Source organism: Loxodonta africana, chromosome 16 (assembly GCF_030014295.1).
Source record: "Loxodonta africana isolate mLoxAfr1 chromosome 16, mLoxAfr1.hap2, whole genome shotgun sequence".
NCBI lineage: Eukaryota > Metazoa > Chordata > Mammalia > Proboscidea > Elephantidae > Loxodonta > Loxodonta africana.
Genome location: NC_087357.1, coordinates 65,870,751 through 65,893,513, shown reverse-complemented (window position 1 = coordinate 65,893,513; position 22,763 = coordinate 65,870,751). Strand labels below are relative to the sequence as shown.

Genomic DNA, 22,763 nt, shown 5'->3' with positions numbered 1-22,763 from the left:
AAAGGGGAAGGAAGTAATCTAATCAAGCAACAAATGAGCCATGTAAAAACTTAACATTGACACATATATGACAGCCGAGAGCACAAAATATCAAAAAAGAAACTCTCCGTTAATATTCAACCAACCCATTACATTTCATCAAGCCAAACGGTATGCAGATGAACAGTTAAAGCATCTTTTACAAAATTTCAGGCTCTGCGCCATCCCCTGGTTACCTATGAGCAATATGTTCACTTTTCCACTCCTTACCTCAATTTCATTTGTATAATGGGGATAATAGTGGTATTTTCCACAAGGTTGTAGTAACGATTACATGAGTATTATGACCATTCTACTGAAGTAGCCCCTGACATAAAGAGGATGGAAATTATACACATCTATTTCAGGCCATTACATACCTGTTTTACATTTAATAACAAATAACCTTTGCCTATCACCAACAGACCATTACATTACCCCCACAGAAAGCTCTTAGAAATTTCTCTGCCTTTACAGACTTAAAAAAAAAAAAAAAAACCTCAAAAATAAGGGAGCCTGTACATTAAATTTTGATGCTGTTTAATTAGAAACTGACCTATATTCTACCTTAATGAAATTTCACAGCTATTTAAGGAAGACTGAGTTAACTGCTAAACCCACCAGATGTTGGGTAGGAAAAAGACCTAGGGTAGAAATACAGAATTACAGAGTCTGATTCCCCATCCTTCCATGTGTTTATGCTCTGGCAGCCTATGTGATTGCTGGTGCAGAGATCTAGTATTGGTTAAAAACCAAACCAAACTCAATGCTATCGAATGGATTCCAGTCCATAGCAACCTTGGAGGACAGAGCAGAACTGCCCCACAGGGTTTCAAAGGAGCAGCTGGTGGATTTGAACTGCTGACCTTCTGGTTAGCAGCTGTATCATTAACCACTGCTATTCTCTCCTTTCCTCCTTCCCTCACTTAGGAAGGCACATCTGATGCTACCTACACAGCCCCTCCTTCCATATTCTGCTCCCTGACTTTGACACTAGAGGAAGGAAAAAGAGGAAGTACGAAAGCAGATGTTGAAGAAATATTCCTAAGAAAAACAGACACTTAAATTGTATTTGGGTAAACTAGATTCACAGGCCGGCATTATGACATGGCATGGTGGTTGATCCTACAAGGAACCAATCACTTTGAGCCTCTGAACACCACCCTACATAAGGACATTTCTAGCAATCTATACATTCAAACTTATTGAATCCGAAATTAAGCTTGAAAAATCAACAACTCCTTCACAGAAATTCAATCTGCTAAAAAGTGTTAATTTATTTGTGACTTCAGCCTCTGTGTGACTATTAATGAACTGTTTTCATATTAAGATTGAAAATTTATAGATCAGGGACTGTTTCATAACTCCTGCCACAATAAAAATACATTCCATTAAAAAATATAAACTGAACTGTTTGTTCACATAAATTTGAATTAGAATTTGCTATTACTTCTGTTTCAAGATTCCCCTACCCCAAATTGTCAATGTCACCAAAAAATTTAGCTCTTCATCTCTCTTTAAACCAGAAGCAGAGAAAGATTATTGGGGCCTACTGTACAGGAATTCTTTCACAACTCATGGCATATATATAGAAATGTTTTCCAAAACCATCACCAACTTACTTGGAATTAGTGCTACTGGTCTTACTTTCAGGGAAGACCCAATAACAATGAGGAGGTCAACTTCATCTTTGTCATACTTCATGGCTCTATGAAACTGTTCTGGTAAATTCTCACCAAAAAAGACAATCTCTGGTTTCATGATAGCAAGTGGTTCATCAGCTGGGCACCTAGGACATCGAGGAACCACCTGCATTGTATGTTCCGGATTTTGGTTGCAGGGCAAAAAGAAAAGAAATCCAAGGTCAAAATAATCATTTTCACATTTCCTTAGAATGTTTTTCAGAATTACCAAAGAAGAGAGTCAGAAAAGCTGGGGATAAACAGCAGGGAAAATTGGATACAACCTAAATATCAACTGTCAATAACAGATTAGTTAATAAACTTCAGACACCATACAGTGAAATACTATGCCACTATTTAATAGCTGCGTAGAACTACATTTGATATTCAAGACCATCATTAAGAGGAAAAACTCTACATGTATGTAAAAATGTTTACAGTGGCACAGTGCTTAAGAGCTTCAGTGGGCTATGGCTGCTAAACAAAAGGATGGCACTCCGAATCCACCAGGTGCTCCTTGGAAACCCTGTGGAGCAGTTCCACTGTCCTATAGCGTCGCTGCATTGGAACCGACTTGATGCCAGTGGGTATCGCTTCCTCTATCATAATTAAATGTGATTAACTATATATGCAGCCAAATAAATATGGCTTCTTACTGATTTTTATTTTCTCATTTTATCTTCCTATATTTTTTGGCAGTCAGCATACATGACATGCCTTTCACAATAATTTTTAATGTTTTAAAGGAATACCACAACTAATTTGAAATTCCAAATCTAACAGGCGCTAAAATGGAAAAGTGAGGACAAAAACCAATAAAAGACAAAAAAAAAACGATACGGCTTCTTTTTTTTAGACTTAGAAAGTAAGGAGCCAATTTTTTCACTTTGAGAGACATTATTGAGCAATGGGTCCTAGTTAAGGTACTGAAAAGGTCTGTGTATTTCACTAGAATTCCCAATGCTAATACTTTCTGCCTGGATCTTTTTTAATCACAAAAATCACAAAAAGAGGATTTGGAGGCCAAAAAAAGGACTAGTTCAGAGACATGCACAATTCTTAGAATATGGGTGATAAATTACCTGATTAAAAATATCTCCTCGTACAGCTTCACAGTCAACTTTGTATTTACAAATTAGGCAAGATGCTGTTGCAAAGGAACCTGAAAAAAACCAACATATATATGCTTTATTAAAGAAATACTTCCATTTCTTAAACATACCAAAAAGACTGCAATATAAACCTTAACACCAGGAAAGATAGAGAAGCTCCATGATTTAAACAGACTCTACAGGAGAATCAAAGGGATGATTTGAAAAAAACAAAACAAAACAAAACACTAATAGTTAAATAACAAACGAATCCAATCTTCAATTACTGAGACATTGATATAATGATCCCTCCAAAAGCTCTTTAAAAAAAAAAAATGAACCAACTCCTTAGCGTTCAGCAGCTATGGTCTGAAAACACTTCTAGACACATAAGAAAATGGCTAATGGTTAAACTGTTCATACCTTAGATTAAAACTCTTCTAAATTTCTGAATCCTCTAATACCTAAACTATTCAGTTCCTTTGGTTTTATAAACTAAAAATATCATGTTTCTTCACACTATAGCCAATAGTCACAAAAGGTTATTTAAAATAATTTAATGACATACAAATATCTTTTGAAACTCAAAAGTACATTAATATCTGGGTTTTAAGTATCAAAGCTAAAACTTTTGATTTTATTTTTATGGGTTCTACTTTCCTTAGGTTATCTACAGTTAATCAGATAAGGTGATTAAATAATAATGCTTAACTTCTAGTCCTGGATGGTGGGCAATTTCATAATCGTAACTTTTCCTATAAAACTAATTAAATAAATTACAGGAAGCAATTCTGAAGTTTACTAACCATGACACTGAATTATCCTTTGGATTCCTGCCACCTGCTCCAGTGTATCTATGTTCTGAGTATAGTTGCGAAGTAGTTTTCCTTCCTTATCTGACAAGGCTATAAATTTGTGACAGAGAGATGGCTGGAATTGTCCAGGATATATTTCCTATGTAATGCAAAAAGTAAAAATAAAAATTTTACATTAAAGAACTACAGCAAATGTAAATTTAGGTTAAATAAACCATTTGATCCAGTAAAATTACCAATGATAAATGTGTGACTTAAAAATAAAATACATAAGCATTTTAAAGCATCTAGATAGATGCACCACATACATACAAAAGGACTGTTGCTGCAATACAGTACGTATAAAACTCAGGAATTAGTGGACTTGGCCCCTTGAAGAAAAAGATAGTCTACTCAAAAACATCCCTAACACACGTTAATAGGTATTTTAATAAGTCAGAAGTAATACACACCTTAAGATACATCTAACTTTTGCTGGCTGCAAACTTAGGTTTTTTTTTTCCTAAAGGAGAAAGTGGAAACTGAAATTACAGATATAAAAGATATGGTGAAAGACTTTTTTTTTTTTTAAACTAAAAAAGGCACCGTCAACATAAGAATTTTTTTTTTTTTTTTTTTTTGATTCATCATTCACTGTAAATAGCAACCTGTTGGAAGTTTAAAGCTAAAGTTTTAATTCCTTACCAAAATTGTTTTCCTTCCACTGCACAGGCACATACTGGTATAGTATAGAGTTGCTCATGAATGCTGAGTTGCTGGATATTGTGTGTGTGTTTTTCCCCCCAAATAATGCTTCAATGCTGTTTCTTCTTTAAAAACAAAGAATTCAGATATACACATGGCAAAAAGATCAGAGAAAAAGTATCAATTTTGGTCCTCCCAACTTTTGGCAGTGACTATTAAATTTCATTTAGTGACTATGGCAAAGGAAGTTTCTTCTCTACTTTTTTATTTAAAGTAGCAGTGCTATCTACTTACTTCCTTACCATCCATGACATGCTCTATCCTATTAAAATGCCAGCAAAAAACTAGATACAACCGTATGTCCATCAAGTGGGAGACTGGATGTATAAATATGGTACATCCGTAACAGAATATGCAGCCACTCTAAAGTACCAGGGGGATCTACATGCACTGACCTGGAAATGCACGTTACTCACCAATGTGTACAGTTTGGTTTTTGTTATTAAACAAAAACGGAAACTATATGCACATGTATATACATATTATCGAAAAGTCAAGGAAGGCAGGCTACAAACAAGCTATAAACAGGTGGTCACTTCTGACATCATACCAAAAAAAGTTTAATAATGAGATAATACATGACTTTACATTTTACCTATTTAATTCAAGTTTTTTAAAAACTTCTTATTCTACCACCCAGGATACTTTTAGGTAAAGTTTTAAAATAAGCAAACCTCACTGTAACGATTATCACGGACACGTCCATATGCCGAAAATACGCATTACATGGAAATCCAACAGTTCTGCCTTATATTCAAATTTTATCACAGATAAACTTCATGGAAAACTTTGCAATTTAAGAAACAATGCATAAAGGAAGAAGCAATGTAAACAACTTCTTAAAGCCAGTTTTATAGAAAACTGAAGACCACATTTGTTATTTTAAATGAAGTTACAAGAGGTGCTCCGCGCGCAGGTTATCAGTTAATATTTTGGAATACTGGGTTTGTGCTCTGCCAGCTACTGCTTTATTCCCTGAATGCTCTGTCCCAGTACATTTACAATGAAGAGAGGGTAAGAAGCACAAAGATGTGTGGGACACCAGATTCAACTCTATACTCCAGTTTCCTCCAACATCCAACCCATAACAATTCGGGGTAGTTTTAACCCTTAAAAAAATCAGGAGCCAATTCCTACACTCAGAGATAATTTATGAAAGATCTTTTTGTTTTGTTTTTTAAGTTTACATTTCATGTGTTAGAACCTAAATGATTTGAGTTTGAACTTTGTCTATTTTCTTTGAAATATGAAGCAGACCATGTCTGAATCATTAGATTTAAACAGTGTTCCTCTATAAAGGATGAAGTCTGAAATAATGAAGAAAAAAATTACCCTGAAGGACTGTCTCAATAGAAACCACTTCTAACACAGGTTCTTAATGTGAAACGTTTGCTAGAAATCAAAAGGCTGCAGATATAACTTTCAGACAGAACATGGATTAATTCTTCCATATTGGAATTATGATACTAAAAGTGGCATACGGCATCCTAACCCTGTTCAAAGTAAGATAGGCTATACCGATCTGAACACCCTAAAGCCCTTTTAAGGAACCAATCACATGAGCCAATCACACTCTGTTATTGCCATAGGGATCCTTCTAGAGTAAAAAAGAGCAAGTATCAGTGGCTCGAAATACTCTAAAAAGCCACCCTCTTTCAAAACTCAGCTGTGTCCAGAAACATGCAAGCAATCCAGGAAATGGATATGGGCAACCAATGTGGTCAAAAGTAAACCTCAGAACTATCTGCCACAGTGAGTTTTCATGTAGAAGTAATGGCTTTCCTCCAGAGATGCTATTTCTACTTTCTTTCTAAAATTTCTAGTAATATATGAGACCCCAAAGAGGGGTGGAAATGCAGTCCCTCAAAACTAAAAGGATTCTTCAAAGTTTCAGAGCTGTCAATGTTTGCTAATATTCACCCTCCTCCTACAGAGCACAGGGAGGCAGTAAATAAAGTTGGTAAGAAACTAGAAACCTAAATTCCCCACGCTGCCGAAAAAGAGAAGTGAAACAGATCATGCCTGGTAAGGAATATCCTTCTAATCACTTAGCTTGCTTCGTTCACTCCACAAAACCACACTTGAATAAACTACTCCTTTCCTACCTAATCAAACTTAAAACTGATAAATAAGAGTCACCTGACACAGAAATCTAACTACATTTTTTAAAAAGTCCAGTTTCCTTAGGAATCCAGGGGTTGGCCAACTTTTTTAGTACAGGGCAAGGTAGTAAATATCTTAGATTTTGCAGGTCATATGGTCTCTGTTGCAATCACTCAACTCTGCCACAGTACTGCAAAAGCAGCCACAGTGTTCAATAAACTTTATTTCTGGACACTGACATGAGAATTTCATATGATGTCCACATTTCCCAAAATATTCTTCTCTTCACTTCCCTCCCCTCCCCATCATTTCAAACTGCATTCCCAGCTCGCGGGCTGTACAAAAACAGGTAGCAGACTGCATATACACTGAGGCCGTGGTTTGCTAACTCCTGTCCTAAGATAAGGGAGCCCTAGTGGCGCTGTGATTAAACACTTGGCTGCTAACCAAAAGGTTGGCAGTTCAAACCCACCAGCTACTCCACAGGAGAAAAATGTGGCAATCTGTTCCAGTGAAGATTTATAGCCTTGGAAACCCTATGGAGCAGTTCTACTCCATCCTATAGTACAGCGTTGCTGTGAGTCAGAATCAACTCAATGGTAACGTGTTTGGTTTGGTACTAAGCTAACACAAAAGAATTTCAACAGTAAACTTTTGGTTATCACTTAATTAACTTTCAGTATGCACCAAGCATAACACAAGCCCTTTATTTCATCTTTATCGTAGAGCTGCCAACCAATTTGAGAGCTGAGTTTCTGCATTTTTAAGCATTGGAAAGAAAAAGAATGTATAGCAGATTCTACATGGCTCACAAAGCAGGCCACATATTTCCTATATGGCTCTTCATAGAAAAATGTTTGGCTTTTTTATTATTTGAAAAAAAAACGAAGCACAAAATTAATTTCCCAAAAGTCCCAAGAGCCAGTAAGTGACAGTTTATTATTATGCAATACTGCTTTTTCAATTTTTGATCCCTTCATCTTAAATGTTCTATTTTCTTTTAGGCTAAACATCATTTTTATGAGATATTGTAAAACTGTTTTTGTTGTCATTAGGTGCCGTTGAGTCGGTTCCCGCTCACAGCGACCCTATGCACGACAGAACAAAACACTGCCTGGTCCTGTGCCATCCTTATAATTGTTGTTATGCTTGAGCTCATTGCTGCAACCACTGTTGTCAATCCACCTCACTGAGGGTCTTCCTCTTTTCCGTTGACCCTGTACTCTGCCAAGCATGATGTCCTTCTCCAGGGACTGATCCCTCCTGACAACACGTCCAAAGTATGTCAAGATGCAGTCTCACCATCCTTGCTTCTAAGGAGCATTCTGGTTGCACTTCTTCCAAGACACATTTGTTCATTCTTTTGGCAGTCCACGATATATTCAGTATCTTTGCCGGCACCACAATTCACAGGCGTCAATTCTTCTTCGGTCTTCCATATTGTCCAGCTTTCACATGCATATGATGCAGTTGAAAATACCATGGCTTGGGTCAGGTGCACCTTAGTCTTCAAGGCGACATCTTTGCTTTTCAACACTTTAAAGAGATCCTTTGCAGCAGATTTGCCCAACGCAATGCATCTTTTGATTCCTTGACTGCTGCTTCTGTGGCTGTTGATTGTGGATCCAAGTAAAATGAAATCCTTGACAACTTCAATCGTTTCTCCATTTATCATGATCTTGCTCATTGGTCCAGTTGTGAGGATTTTTGTTTTCTTTATGTTGAGGTGTAAGCCATACTGAAAGCTGTGGTCTTTGGTCTTCATTAGTAAGTAAAGTCCTTTTCACTTTCAGCAAGCAAGGTTGTATCATCTGCATAACACAGGTTGTTAATGAAGTCCTCCTCTAATCCTGATGCCCTGGTTCTTCGTATAGTCCAGCTTCTTGGATTATATGCTCAGCATACAGATTGAATAGGTATGGTGAAAGGATGCAACCCCAATACAGACCTTTCTTAATTTTGAACCATGCCGTATCCCCCTTTTCTGTTCAAATGACTACCTCTTGATCTATGTACAGGTTCCTCATGAGCACAATTAGGTGTTCTGGAATTCCCATTCTTTGCAACGTTATCCATAATTTGTTACGACCCACACAGTCAAGTGCCTTTGCACAGTCATCTTTCTGGTGTTCTGCTTTCAGCCAGGATTCATCTGACATCAACAACGATATCCCTTGTTCCACGTCCTCTTCTGAATCCGGCCTGAATTTCTCACAGCTCCCTGTTGAGGTACTGCTGCAGCTGCTTTTGGATGATCTTCAGCAAAATTTTACTTGCATGTGGTATTAATGAAAATGTTCAATAATTTCCACATCCGGTTGTATCACCTTTCTTTGGAATAGGCATAAATACGGATCTCTTCCAGTCGGTAGGCTACGTAGCTGTCCTCCAATTTCTAGGCATAGACGAGTAAGCACTTCCAGAGCTGCAGTCATTTGTTGACACATCTCAATTGGTATTCCATCCATTCCTAAAGCCTTGTTTTTTGCCAATGCCGTCAGTGCAGCTCAGACTTCTTCCTTCAGTGCAATCAGTTCTTGATCATATATATGCTGCCTCCTGAAATGACTGAATGTTGATCAATTCTTTCTGGTACAGTGACTGTATATTCCTTCAGCCTTCTTTTGATGCTTCCATGTCGTATGGTACTTTATCCATAAAATCCTTCACTATTTCAACTCGGGGCTTGTATTTTTTTCTTTAGTTCTTTCAGCTTGATAGACGCCAAATATGTTCTTCCCTTTTGGTTTTCTTACTCCAGGTCTTCACACAACTCGTTATACTTTGTCTTCTCTAGTCATCCTTTGAAATCTTCTGCTCAGCTCTTTCATCATTTTTTTTGTTTGCTTTAGCTATTCGACATTCTAGAGTCAATTTCAGAGTCTCTTCTGACATCCATTTTGGTCTTTTCTCTCTTTCCTGTCTTTTTAATGACCTCTTGCTTTCTTCGTGTACGATGTTCTTGAGGTCACTCTCCAACTTGTCTCATCTTCAGTCATTAAATGTTCAATGCCTCAAATCTATTCTTAAGATGGTCTCTAAACTTAGGTGGGATACACTCAAGGTTGTACTTTGGCTCACGTGGACTTGTTCTTATTTTCTTCGCTTCAACTTGAACCTGCAAATGAGCACCTGATGGCCTGTTCCACAGTCAGCCCCTTACCTTGTTCTGACTCATGATACTGAGCTTTTCCATCGTCTCTTTCCACAGATGTAGTTGATTTGATTCCTGTATATTCCATCTGGTGAGGTCCACGTGTATAGTTGCCATTCAAAGGCGTCTGCAATGAAGAAGTCGTTGGTCTGCAAAATTCTATCATGCAATCTCTGGCATCATTTCTATCACCATATTTTCCAACTACTAATCCTTCTTTGTTTCCAACTTTCCCACTCAAATCACCAGTAATTATCAATGCATCCTGACTGCATATTCAATCAATTTCAGACTGCAAAAGTTGATAAAGATCTTCAATTTCTTCATCTTTGGCTTTAGTGGTTGGTGTGTAAATCTGAATAATAGTTGCATTAACTGGTCTTCCTTGTAGGCATATAGATGTTATACTATCACTGACACTCTTGTACTTCAGGACAGATCTTGAAATCCAACTCCATTCCTCTTCAAGCTGTCATTCCTTGCATAGTAGAGCATATGATTGTCTGATTCAAAGTGGCCAATACCAGTCCATTTCAGCTCACTAATGCCTAGAATATCGATGTTTATATACTCTATTTCATTTCTGAAGATTTCCAACTTTCCTAAATTTATACATCGTACATTACATGTTTCGATTATTAATGGGTTTGTAGCTGTTTCTTCTCATTCTGAGTCGTGCCATATCAACGAATGAAGGTCCTGAAAGTTTGACTCCATCCACATCATTAAGGTCGACTCTACTTTCAGGAGGCAGCTCTTCCCCAGTCACATATTAAGTGCCTTCCAAACTGAGGGGATCATCTTCCGGCAACATATCAGGCAATGTCCTGCTGCTACTCAGTTTTTACCAGCTAACTTTTTTTCAGGGGATTACTAGAGGCTGTAATTCCAATCTGCCTCTAACGAAAAACTCTCCAAGAATACATAATGTTCTCAAAAATACGTATGAAAAGTATCCCAAGGGGGAAAAATGGCTAAGAACAAACATGCAATTCAAAGAAGATACATGAATACCCAATAGTTGAAAAGAACTCCTGTATACTAGTAAACAAAAGCAGAATAATAGAACCATGAAAAGATGTTAACTTGTTACCTATCAAATTGGTAGGTTTTAAAATTACATTAAAGACAGCCTAGATAGCCTTCATTAGGGGACTAGTTAAATATCCGGTAGTACAGCTATAAAACAGAACACTACGCCATCTTTAAAAACATACAAACTAGTATACCCAAAAAATTTTCCCCTGCAAAGATACCAAAGAAAACAGTTTACCACAGTAACTTTTGGAGAAGAACTTAGAAGTAGGGATTATTAAAAGAGAGGCAGAATAACTTTATGTTTTGCACTGTTTTAATTTCTTCTTAAACCATATACACACACATATATACATAATTTTAAAAAATATTTTAATGCTCAAAGTCTATCGTGAGGTTTTTCTTTTGGGGGGAGTGGTGCCAGGGGCATGCTAATCAGCTTTCTCATACACAGTGTATTTTAGTTCAACCTTTTCAGGTGGCAAAATAAGGCAGCTTAACTAAACTTTAGTTAAGCTTACCTAAGACAAGCAATCTACCAAGTGCACTTTCAGAATTTATCCTAAAAACTCTGCAAATACAACTAAAAGGACAATTATAACCACACTATTTGTAATAGTAATAAGTATCTTTGGGGGATTACAGTTACAATACTCTGCTAACATCACTAAAAAGTTTCAAGCATCTGACTAAAAAAGTTTATGATATGAAACAGAAAATGCTAAAAATACAAAGCAGCAGGCAAAATAGTCCATTTTGTGATAAGAATATACCTGCAGCTATAATAAATTTCTACATATGTAATACCTATACCCCCCTCAAAAAAAAAAAAAAAAACCTGTGTCGTTGAGTCGATTTCAACTCCTAGCGACCCTGAAGGACAGGAGAGAACTGGCCTATGGGGTTTCCAAGGAGCGGCTAGTGGAGTCAAACTGCCGACTTTTTGGTCAGCAGCCGAGCTCTTAACCACTGTGTCATCAGGGCTTTTCTTCAGGTGAATGGGACTACGACTATTTATTTTTTGTTTACATTTTCTGATTTTTAGATAATGAACTTGTTTTAAAACTGTTTAAATAATCTGCTATATTTGCATACTATCAATAAAGTAATGATTTATTGAATAAAAAATTTTTGAAATTAAATTCATAAAAATAAGTTCATATTTCTCTACTTTTCCTGTGTTTTAACTTTAGGCAAAGAGCAACTGCTGAATTCAATTAACTCTTTGAACTGTCCTTATTTTTTTTATTTTATACATTCTAACTCAGTTTACCTTCACTGATTCTAAATACAACCACTTATTTTTATCAGCATCCATGAATTATTTTAGGTTCCTGAGAACTATGACCACAACTCATTATCTAGTTCAGCCCTCACTGCATAGAATAATGATTTAAAACACGGCTACACAGCTTTAAAATTGGCCTTAACTGCTCTTGTGTAAAAGAATTCGAAGCGGTACCACAGCTTGGTACACTGCAATGAGTGGTGTTCAACCAAGGGGCAATACTGCAGCAGACATGTGGCAATGTCTGAAAACATTTTTGTCAGAACTGGGGTGGGATGCTTACCGGCATCTAGTGAGTAGAAGCCAAGAATGCTGTTATTAAACGTCCTACAATGCACAGGCCAGCCCCCACAAGAAATTATTATCTAGCCCAAAATGTAAATAGTGCAGAGCTTGAAAAACTGCTCTAATGAAGCAGTATAATCTCTTTAACACACCTCTCAATTACTTGGAATTTCCAGTCTAAATGAAATCTAAATTTCTCAAAAATTATATACAATTAAAAAAAAAACTATATACAATTAAGGGCTTTAGACATGGTATAGAATTTCTCCCTTTTTTCCAAATGTCTAAATTTACCCAATATTTTCTGCTTTTCCAACTGGCAAAAATCATAAACCATCTTAATAAACTTTCTGCCTACTACAGTAACTGGTAAAAAAAAAAAATTTTAGGTTATTTGAAGAGCATTTTATTCACAATTCACTGAGTATTTTAGAATCTAGTAAAAACATGGCGACAGTATTTACATGCTCCCCAACCTCCATTTTGGGGTTACTAACCTGCATTCTTTGTCCTTATTTATTTCTCCATAAGCCTGTCCTAGTTACTAATTTTTAGACCCAAATTGCCTCTTCTATCATTAACAGTTTTGAGAACTACTTAAGTGGCTAGGTTTTAGTCAGTTCCTACCGTGAGAATTCAAGTATTAACAAAAATTATACATGAATAACAATTATAGAGGTTAATTAAGTTTACTCAGCTCTTAAACCGTAAGTGAAAACTCAGAAAAGCAATCAAGCAAAATTAAGTTTATATAAATAGAACCAGAAAAGGCTATAAATGCTTGGATTTAAATTTTTTTCAGTTTACTAACAATAAAAATATGCATAAAATTTTTACAGTTTTATAGAATTGAAAAATGCAACCCCTTCCCTCTTCTCCCAGGTGGCATAAAATCCGTACACAGTGATTAAGAACACTGTAAGACACTAGCACTGTGCCATCTTACAATGTATTTTCACTTATGCACTGTCTGAATTTCTATTAAGTGTATTTAAAAAGTTCTTACTGTCTTTATCAGAGTAATCATGAATTGCTTCTACAGATTCCTGCGTGTCAAAACTAATTTAAGCGAAAAACGGATACTAAGTTTGTACGTTAGACAGCTAAATTCACAATCCTTACCTTATTTCCACTGTTACCATCTATTTTTTCAAGTGTCAGGTTGCCAGTTTAAAAAAGTACACAAAAAATTGCTACCACCGAAAACAGAACATTAAACCTTAGATATTCAACTGTAGTTTATAATTTTAGTAAGCAATTTTGAATCTGCTCTTCAGTAAATCATCCAAACAAATAAAGCTGATATAGGTGAGTTTTGGCAACATGTTTTGCTTCCCCTCAGAAGACAGAATTTAGAGCAAAAATCTTAGGAGCATTACATAAATGCACTGATGAGTCAAGCTTTTATATCATCATATATAAAACGAGACTAATTTCCAATTACATGCTGGCTTTTAAAAGTGTTTATTTTTGCTAAAAAAGCTATCATAATACCAACGTGCTACATCCAATTTAGGAAACCTATATAAATATATGGTATTTCATTGGTCTTCACAACCATGTGGTAGTACCGCCAGCACCAGTATGTTAGAACAAGTGATCATCACTAATACATAATCTTGTATTTCAGGAGAAAAAGACACACCAATAATTATTTACATTATTTATTCAATCCAGGTATGAACCAGGCGTCTACTTCAATTCCATAGTCTGATTATCTCAGAAACACTCTTCAAGTCCTTAGAGAGAACAAACTTGAAACTAAAGGCTAGATATAGATGACCATCACTATTATAGATACACGAAGAAGTTCGAAACTTAAATTTCAAGTTAATTTTTAGAAAAATGTAAAATACTCTTAAAAGCCGTAAATCTTCTCAAATTTAGTTTTGTTTTATTAACTAAAACATATTCAAAGGTTTTTTATTTTTTCCATTTTACTCTAACAGTCATTTATATACTTTACTTAAATGAAATAAATTTCTTTAAAGACAGTCATTAATATAAACTAACCTGAATTCTGAATTAGCAGAGCTTTTCCTATAGCTACATAGAAAGACCACGTGGTATGAAAGTAGCTCAAGTCATACTTTAAATTCAAGCTAATTTCCAGATTAACTAAAAAAGTCACTAATACAAAAAATACTTTTTTTTTTTTTTTTTTTTACATATACTGAAGTCTAGCAGTAACAATGGTAAAATTTCTTTCCATAAGACAAAACGTACACACGTTTGTTTTTGGTCTAACTGTGTATTGGAGCCCTGGTGGTACAGTGTTTAAGAGCTTGGCTGCTAACCAAAAGGATGGCAGTTTGAATCCACCAGCCGCTCCTATAGAGTAGTTCTACTGTCTTATAGGGTCACTATGGCTTTAGAGTAAAAAACAAAAATTTTTTTCAAATAACTCAAATCCGTTGGGAATGGTACCATGTAATACTAAACTTTACATTCTAGAGCAGCGCTGTCTAACAGAAATACACTGCTAGCCATGTATATAATTTTAAATTTTCTACTAATCACATTAAAAAACTGAAAACTGGTGAAATTTTTCAATTTCAAAAGTATTATCATTTCCACGTATAATCAACATAAAATTTATCAATGGAATATTTTACATTCTTTTTTCCATACTAGTTCTTCAAAAATCTGTTACGTTTTTCGCTTACAACACATCTCATTTCAAGTACTCAACAACCATATGTGACTGGTGGCTCCTGAGCTGAACAATGGAGCTCTAGAGACTCCAGGCTCCTCTGCAATCTGCTAATTAACATGTACCCTAAAAATCTTCTCCATCCCTAATCACAAAGTGATTTTTCTGGGACACTCTCATGTGTTAAAACCTGGCTACCACCAAACACATCAAAACAGATATTATAATCTCTTTTTAACACCTATAAAAACTATTAAAGTCAAAATAATACGTTATTTTTATATGCTTTACTAATCTCTTAAAAAAATTTAAAAAAGCCCAAGTAATATCAAATGAAGACCAAAACTGAAGTGTGAATTTGAAAAATATGCAATAATCTCTTATTTGAAAATAAACTCAAACTTAAAATGAAGAAAAGTAGATGATACTTCCTTCTGGGAAAAAGCGAACACTGACTGTTTTTAATTAACTGATCTTACTTCACAACAGTACTAGCATCCATTTTACTAGACCACAAATGGTAAAATTAAGTAACCTATATACGAAAATATTTTGCATGAAGAGGTCAAAATACAACTAGCAAAGTTCTCAGTACCTTCGCAAACTTGAAGAATGGTCTTGGATCCTTTCTGAAATATTCAATATCAAACATTGCTTGAGGGTCTGGAAGGTCTGGGAAGTCCACTGCAAGGCGTGCATAAATACCATCTCTTGACCTGAAGTCAGGTATTCCACAGGAAACAGACACCTGAAATAGCCACGGCATAATTTGTATTATTAAATCTCCTAGCTTTGTAATTACTAGCTCTCTTACCATATATTCAAGGAGGAGCTGAAAAGAAAATTTTAATTTGAAGCTTCTTTTGGGAAAAAGAAATACCACCCTACTCCAATTTCAAAAAAAAAATAAAAAACCCAAATAAACCAGTATAATTAACTCCACCATACAGTCCTGTTTTCAATGGAGATTAGTCATGCTAATTGTACATCTTTAAGAGTTTAACCAACAAATCAGAGCAACTGGGATCTGATTAAAGGAAGGGAGTAAATAATTTCAATTACTTAACTATAAAGCAGGCAAGAATTTCTACTACACTGTCAAATTTTTCTAAAGAAACGTCTCATACCTCCCTCATCAGGGTTCTGTCTCAAGAATACTAAATTTTGATATAAGCCAATCACAGAAAGTCAAATATTGTATAACTTCACTTACATAGAAAGACAAAAGGCAAATGTATAAAAAACAAAGTTTACTGGTGGTTACCAGGGGCAAGAAGAGGAAAAGGAGGGTTAATAGTGATAGAAAAATAGCATTGATTAAGGGTAGAGTTGTACAGCCGATTACCGTAACTGCTGTCTGTCAACAAGCTGTACGCCTATAAGAAGTTGAACTGGCAAAAGTTGTGTGACATATATCTACAATGACAAAAAAAAAAAAGAGTAGTTGCTGAGGTTGCTTATGTACAACCAAATACCTCACGGGATCTGGTTCCTTGGTTTGAAGGTTTAGAGTCATGATTTCATTGCATATTCCAGTTAATTGGCCTGATAACATGTCTAGAATTTCTGTTCTACTTCCTAGTTTGTTGCGTAGTGCCTATGCTCATAAAAACTCGCCAGCAGCTATCCAAGGCACAACAATTGGTCTTTATTCACCTGGACCAACAGAGGAAGGTGGAGAGTCAGGAATAGGAGAATGTGGAATGTGTGGCTAACTGCCTCCATGAACAACTACCTCCTTCGCCATGAGACCAGGAGAACAGGATGGTGCCCAGCTACCATTACTGAACATTTTAACTAAAGATTCCAATGAAGAAGCATGATCAAAAGGGGAAAATACAGAACAGAGTATCAAATTCTCTCATGGACTCTAAACTTTCTGAAGCCATGCATGGATGGATGAAACCCTGAAACTATTGCTGAGATAATCTTTAAGCCTTAAACCAAAAATATCTCCAGAAGTCATCTTAAAACCACGCGATAGTTTAGCTTAACTACAAAACTAGCCCGACTCCAGAATTATGCTGTTTTCAGAACTATCTATATGGGATAAAACTAACAACAGTAACTGAAAAGATTAGATAGGAACCTTAAAGGGCAGTGAATTTGTGTTAACGAGTGAGGAACAATTCAGAAAAAGAGGGTGAAAATGGTTGTACAATTCAAAGAATGTAACTAATGACACTAAACTGCACATGTAGAAATGCCTGAATTGTGTGTGTTTTGCTATGTGTATTCTCAACAAAATAAAATTTAGAAAAAATACTAAATTTTTGCATTTTCTTTAAAAATTGTGTTGTACAATATTTCAACTCTTAATTTTTTTTTTTTTGAAGACTAAATTTAGACACTATTTTATTCTATAAAGAAACTCTAACATTTCCAATAGGGATTTCAGAAGTTTTTTCATTTCACAGTTTTCCTGGAGTTGACTTCACTTTAACCTCAGAGTAAAACAAATTTGTCTAAATCACACCTGGAAGCAAAGCATCACTATTTTTGATGATGATCTAAGAAAAATTAAATTAAATTAAATAACTCAATCCGCAATTTAAAATGGCAGACAACAGGACTGAATTTTACTCTGGCAGTTGCTCTGGTCACTACCACAACATGTAACATGCTCTGTATGAATAAAACTCAGTTCCATACTTGTGAATACCAGTCAAGTTTCTGGTTTCTCTGTGAGCATCCAGCAAATACCCACTTTCTTCACAGGAGCCTCACACCCCTTAATACAAATAAATTATTATAACCCCCTGCATCTCTTTTAGCAGCTGTAGTATAATGCAGGTAAAAGTCTTGCCTTAATTTTACTTACCTACTGTGCTGGCTATAAAAAAAAAAAACAAGTAAATACTTAAAACTGCTGGAGAGGTTTTTTTAAACAAAACTTGACTTAGCAACTATAAACTGCACTCTCTTCTTATCAGTTTCCAAATACATACACCCATAATCATGTAAGCATAAATTCTTCTAAATCAGAACAACGTTTCTTAATAGGAAAAGTTGCACCCCCCCCATAAGTGTTTAGTACATCTTACATACCCCTGCTCCAGTTAAAACTATTATTTTTTTGCACTCTTGCAGTAATTTCACAGCATCTTCAATTGTATTAATATCTTTTCTTTTTTTCCTTTTTGGTGGTTCTGAAAGGATATTAATAACAATCTGCCACAGTGTCATATCATCCAATTCAGGTGGAGGAATTGTTTCCGGTAGTAAATCTTTAAGAATAGTTCGAGGGTCTGTTCCAATCATGAGGTGTTGCTGAACAAAAGTATATGGACCTATAATAAGAGTAAAAAGACTTAGATCAAATCCACTTCCAAGTAATTCAAAATCTCATTTTCTGAAGTATCAAGTTAGCAATCTATAAGCCTTTCTGCAAATTAAGAAAATCCAATATAAAGATACTTCATTCTCACATCTTCAGAGCTATGCTAATTCCAATAACGTAAGATGCAAGGAATTCTACTTCACAAGTGGTTAGAAAGAGAACTACCCGAGAGTTATGCTGGCCCCTTTAGCCATAAAACACTGAGTACAGGCGGTCCCCAGATTACCAACAACTTCTGTTCCTAAGTGTGTCTTCAAGTCGAATGTGTACAAGTCAGTTGGTCAAATGTTTGTCTTAGTATGTACTATACCTTTCTATGCGTACATAACATTAAAGAAACACTTCGAGACACACTAAAACATCTTTAACGTAATAACATGGTAATGTTTTGATGCAGGTCGCAAAGTAGCACCCGTTTGTTATTACAAACTGCTGCATGTATCTCATACTTTTTAATATAACAGGCTTTATGGGGGTTGGTTCGTAACTACAGGTTGTACACAAATCAGACGTTCGTAACTCAGGGACTGCCTGTGTGTATTTTAAGAATCAAACTACTACCAAAATGAAATTTTTATGGTTAAAATCTCAAACATACACCATTATTAAAAACAAAAGTATTTACAAAAGGGTACCACAAAGCAATACAGAAAAGATCTTGTTGTTAGTTGCCGCCAAGACCAGCCCTGAAAGCCCATACTATTTATCATTAAGGACATAATGGAAAAACAAAAAAAATCTACACATAATTACCATCTTTTTAAAAATTCTTCCACCAATAACCTTCAAACCGATCTTAATATTCCAAAATAATACTGTCACTAAAAGTATTTTCCCTGAAATTTCTTAGAACAGTTTCCTAGCCAGAGAAAATAAAAAATATAACATATTACAGACACTAAAAAGGAACTAATCATCGCTGTGTTTAGTCAAGCCACTTTTGAAAGAAGGAGAGCACATTAAGAAAAAGACCACTTTCAAGACGGGGTATATTATGCCTTTATTATAAAAATCTGTTAACATTCTTGACTTCAAAATACTTTCCCATTTCATTCACCTATTTAATAAATATTTGAACACATACTATGTACCAGGTACTTTTCTAGGCCTGGAACTTAACAAAATAGTAGCATACAAGTCAGTCAAAAATCCCTGTCCCCGTGCAGCTTATATTCTAGCATAGTAAACAGGTAATAAAAAAGACAAACAAGTAAGACACACAGTTTCTCAAGAAGTCTTTAAGAAGAAAAAAATTAAAGAAATGATATGAAGGGGATTGGCTGGGCAGTAGGAGATGGAGGAGTGTCAATTTTAGATAGTGTGGTCAGGGTCTGCCTCACTCATGATATGCTTTCTGAGCAAAAGCTAAAAAGAAGTAAGGGAGCAAGACCCTCTATTTACCTGGAGAAAGCACATTCCAGGCAGAAGACACAAATGCAAAGGGCCTGAGGAGTGAGAAGGACCTGGCTGTGTGAGAAACAGCAAAAAGGCCAGCTTCCAGGGGCCTGAGCTGTTCAGTAACAAAAACAAAATCACTAACTTTCCCTAGACCGTCTCTAGCCCAATCCTGACTCATGGCGACCCTATGTATTAGAGTGGAACTGAGCCCCATAGGGTTTTCTTGGCTGCAATCTTTAGGGAAGCAGATCACCAAGTCTTTCTCCCTTGGAGCTGCTGGGTACCTTTCAGTCAGTAGCTCAGCACAAACCATGTGCACCATCCAAGGACCTTCAAGCTGTCCCTAAGCTGACATTAAATCTCACCAAGCTCCCAAGAACCTCATCATGAGGGCATAAGGGGGCAGAGAATTAAATTTTTAGTTCTCATAAAATGAAAATACAAGACAATAAAAAGCATTTTGTCTCTAAAGCTGCAGAGCTTTGAAATCATACCTATCCGTGGCCTTGGGGTCCAGTCGCTAGAGCTTGCATGTGAGGCTCTATCGTCCTCATCACTTTCACAAGAATGAAAGCCATTGGTGATAATTTCATCACTGAATAGAAGGTTATCTGCAAAAGAAGCAAAAGTAACTGAAGGGTGCTGAAACAGCCTGCACCAAAAATGTATTAAGACCTATAATGGCTATGAAGCAATGACGTTCATTTAACGCAGCACTTAAACATTCATACCATGTGTGTAAAGAATGCCTATCAGGTCTGCCCACACCTTTCAAAGGAGAAGTACCCTCATCTTCAGGGCTGCTACCCAGAATCTAAGTTTGTCCATCAAAATCTAGAAATAAATTGAGCCCACTTAAGAAAAAACAGAACAAAAAAAGCAGTGATCTAGTTAAACTGTCAATCACAAATAACAGCGTTTATGAAAAATTATCAAATAGAAATTTACTACAAAAAACTTTAAACGTTAACTGCTGCAATTTGCGTTTCTAACCCTTTCAATAACACCAAACGTAGAAAGACATCTGTGTATTGTGTTTCCCCTGCTAAACTGTAAATTCCTTGATATCGGGGGTTGTTTTACTAATCTAGTCCTTAATGCACACGTTAATTTACATATGAGCCACTGGACTTAATTAAAATATTGATACAAATGAACCACCACCCAAAACAGAAACTCCTCAGATCAAAAATATTGAAACCCTCATGGATGACACGATTTATACACCTAACATATCCGCTTCAGGGTGCCAAAAATGCCAATTTTCATGTCAGGATCACACACACACACAGGGATTATACCTCCTCTAAAAATCATTATTAGATCATTACAGAAAAAACAATATTTATAAAAAAAACTCAAAGTACTATTACTTTCCATGCCCATTATTAACTGCACCACTCGAGTAACGTCTTTAGTAACAGCCATGTTCTTTATATTTTACATGCTATACCTTTAGAAACAGCTTTCCTCTTTAAAACGTAAAACTTTAAGTTTAATAATACAGACCCTGAAAAAAAAAAGGTAAACTGAACAGGTGTCCGGTTGCAAAGGCAATGGCAAAGGTCGATCAATGGGACAGGCAAAAGTTGCAGACTTAAGTGTGCTGGGGAAGGCGGACGAAAAGCAAAAGTCTTTAACAAAAGCAGTATGCAAAAACAGTAGGAGGGGGAAGAAAACTTATTTTAAAACCAATTGCAAGAGTTTCCCGGCCCAGCGGCTGCGCAAAGCACGGGGCCGCCCGGCGAGCCGCAGACAGAGGGGAGCGGGAGGGAGGAGGCAGCCAGCGAGCCCGCGAGCCTGCGGATCGCTCCCGCAGCCGGGCCGGCTGCCCTGGGGGTGCGCAGCTGAGCGGAAAAGCGAGCTGGGGAGGGAGACTCCGCCGCAGAGGCGCCCCCCGCCCCGGCCCGGCCCCAGAGACCCCGCGAACCCACGCCAGGAGGGGCCCCGCAGGAGGGAGAAGGGGATGCGCAGTCCCGGCGGCCCGCGCCCCTGCGCACCTCGGTACCCAATCGCCGCCGCCGCTGCCTCCTCCTCCTCCTCCTCCTCCTCCTCGCCGTCGTCGTCGTCGTCGAAGTCGTCGGCCGGTGGCGGCTCCCGGGATAGGCCCTGCAGGCCTAGCCCATTGTCTTCTCCGGTCGCCGGAGCCGCCACGGCCGCCGCCTGGGCCTCCCGCTCCTCGCCCGCCGCCGCCGCCTCCCGCCACGGCGGCGCCGCAGAGCAGCCCCCGGCCGCCGCCGGAACCTCACGCTCCGGGGCCGCTCCGCCGGGCTCTCCCGGGCTCCGGCCGAGGCCGGGGCCGTCTCTTCGCGGCCTCTTCCGGAGCGGCTCTCCGGCGGGCGGCGACACGGCCTCCTTTTCGGCCGCCGCCGCCGCCGCCGCCGAGGGGGAGCTGCCGGGCTGAAGGGCGAGCGCCGCCTCGTCCGCCATCTTCCAACTGCCTCTCTGGCCCTCCCTCCTCGCCTGCTCTCCTCCCGCTCGGCGCGCGGCACTGGCGCCCCCGCGGCTCCGGCTGCGGGAGATTTAAACCCCGTCACGTGACCCGCCCCCTCGCCGCCCCCGCCCTCCCGCCAGCTCCCGCCACCCACGCGGTCCGGACCACAACACGGCTGGTCACGTGGCGGGCGGAGGCCGGGGCCGTGCGTCCGCCTTCCCGGCTCGGCGTGGGCCCGGAGCGACGCAGCCCGGCAGCCCGCGGCCCCGCCTCTCGGCGGCAGACGCGTGGTGCGGCCGAGCTCGCCCCTTCGCCACCTTCTCAGCTCGTCTTTCAAACGGCCTTCCGAAGGCAATGCGGTCCGATGGCTCCAGGGTTGCTTCCCCTGCGCGTTTACGCCAATGCTGGAAGCGCACACCTTGGCTGTCCTAGTCCTGTCTAGATTTAGCTGAGTTAAAATCTGGTTCCTGAGATAGGAGAAGGAATGAAGCTGCCTAAAGCTTTCCTCCCTGAGATACTATGGATAGTCGTTTGTTTTGTTTTGGGGTAAGAGTAGCAGCAGCAGGACACAGAAGCTCCCTCACACTGTTCTGACAGTTCCTCTTTGGGTTCGTGTTCTCCTCCGGTCCTGATGAGTCGGGAATCCACTGGACTGGACGGCAACGGGTTTTTTGGTTTGGCTCCCTCCTTTGTCAGTTGTCCCCCTGTCCCCCAATCACTTGT

At 38.1% G+C, this 22,763-nt stretch overlaps 1 protein-coding gene across 3 annotated transcripts in view; it reads right to left on the bottom strand.

Moving 5' to 3' along the window:
* Positions 1-22,087, bottom strand: part of SIRT1 (sirtuin 1) — a 35,509-nt gene extending 13,422 nt beyond the window's left edge. Inside the window, exons 1-7 of one of the 3 annotated variants that reach the window (XM_064269631.1) lie at positions 21,607-22,087; positions 20,101-20,217; positions 17,917-18,158; positions 15,464-15,616; positions 3,598-3,745; positions 2,783-2,862; positions 1,641-1,827 (exon numbers count right to left, since the gene is read on the bottom strand). In XM_064269631.1, coding sequence (XP_064125701.1) covers positions 1,641-1,827; positions 2,783-2,862; positions 3,598-3,745; positions 15,464-15,616; positions 17,917-18,158; positions 20,101-20,217; positions 21,607-22,036 — 1,357 coding nt within the window. In that variant the 5' untranslated portion in view covers positions 22,037-22,087. The other 2 variants (XM_064269633.1, XM_064269632.1) reach the window with 2 other exon arrangements.
* Positions 22,088-22,763: the final 676 nt, after the last annotated feature.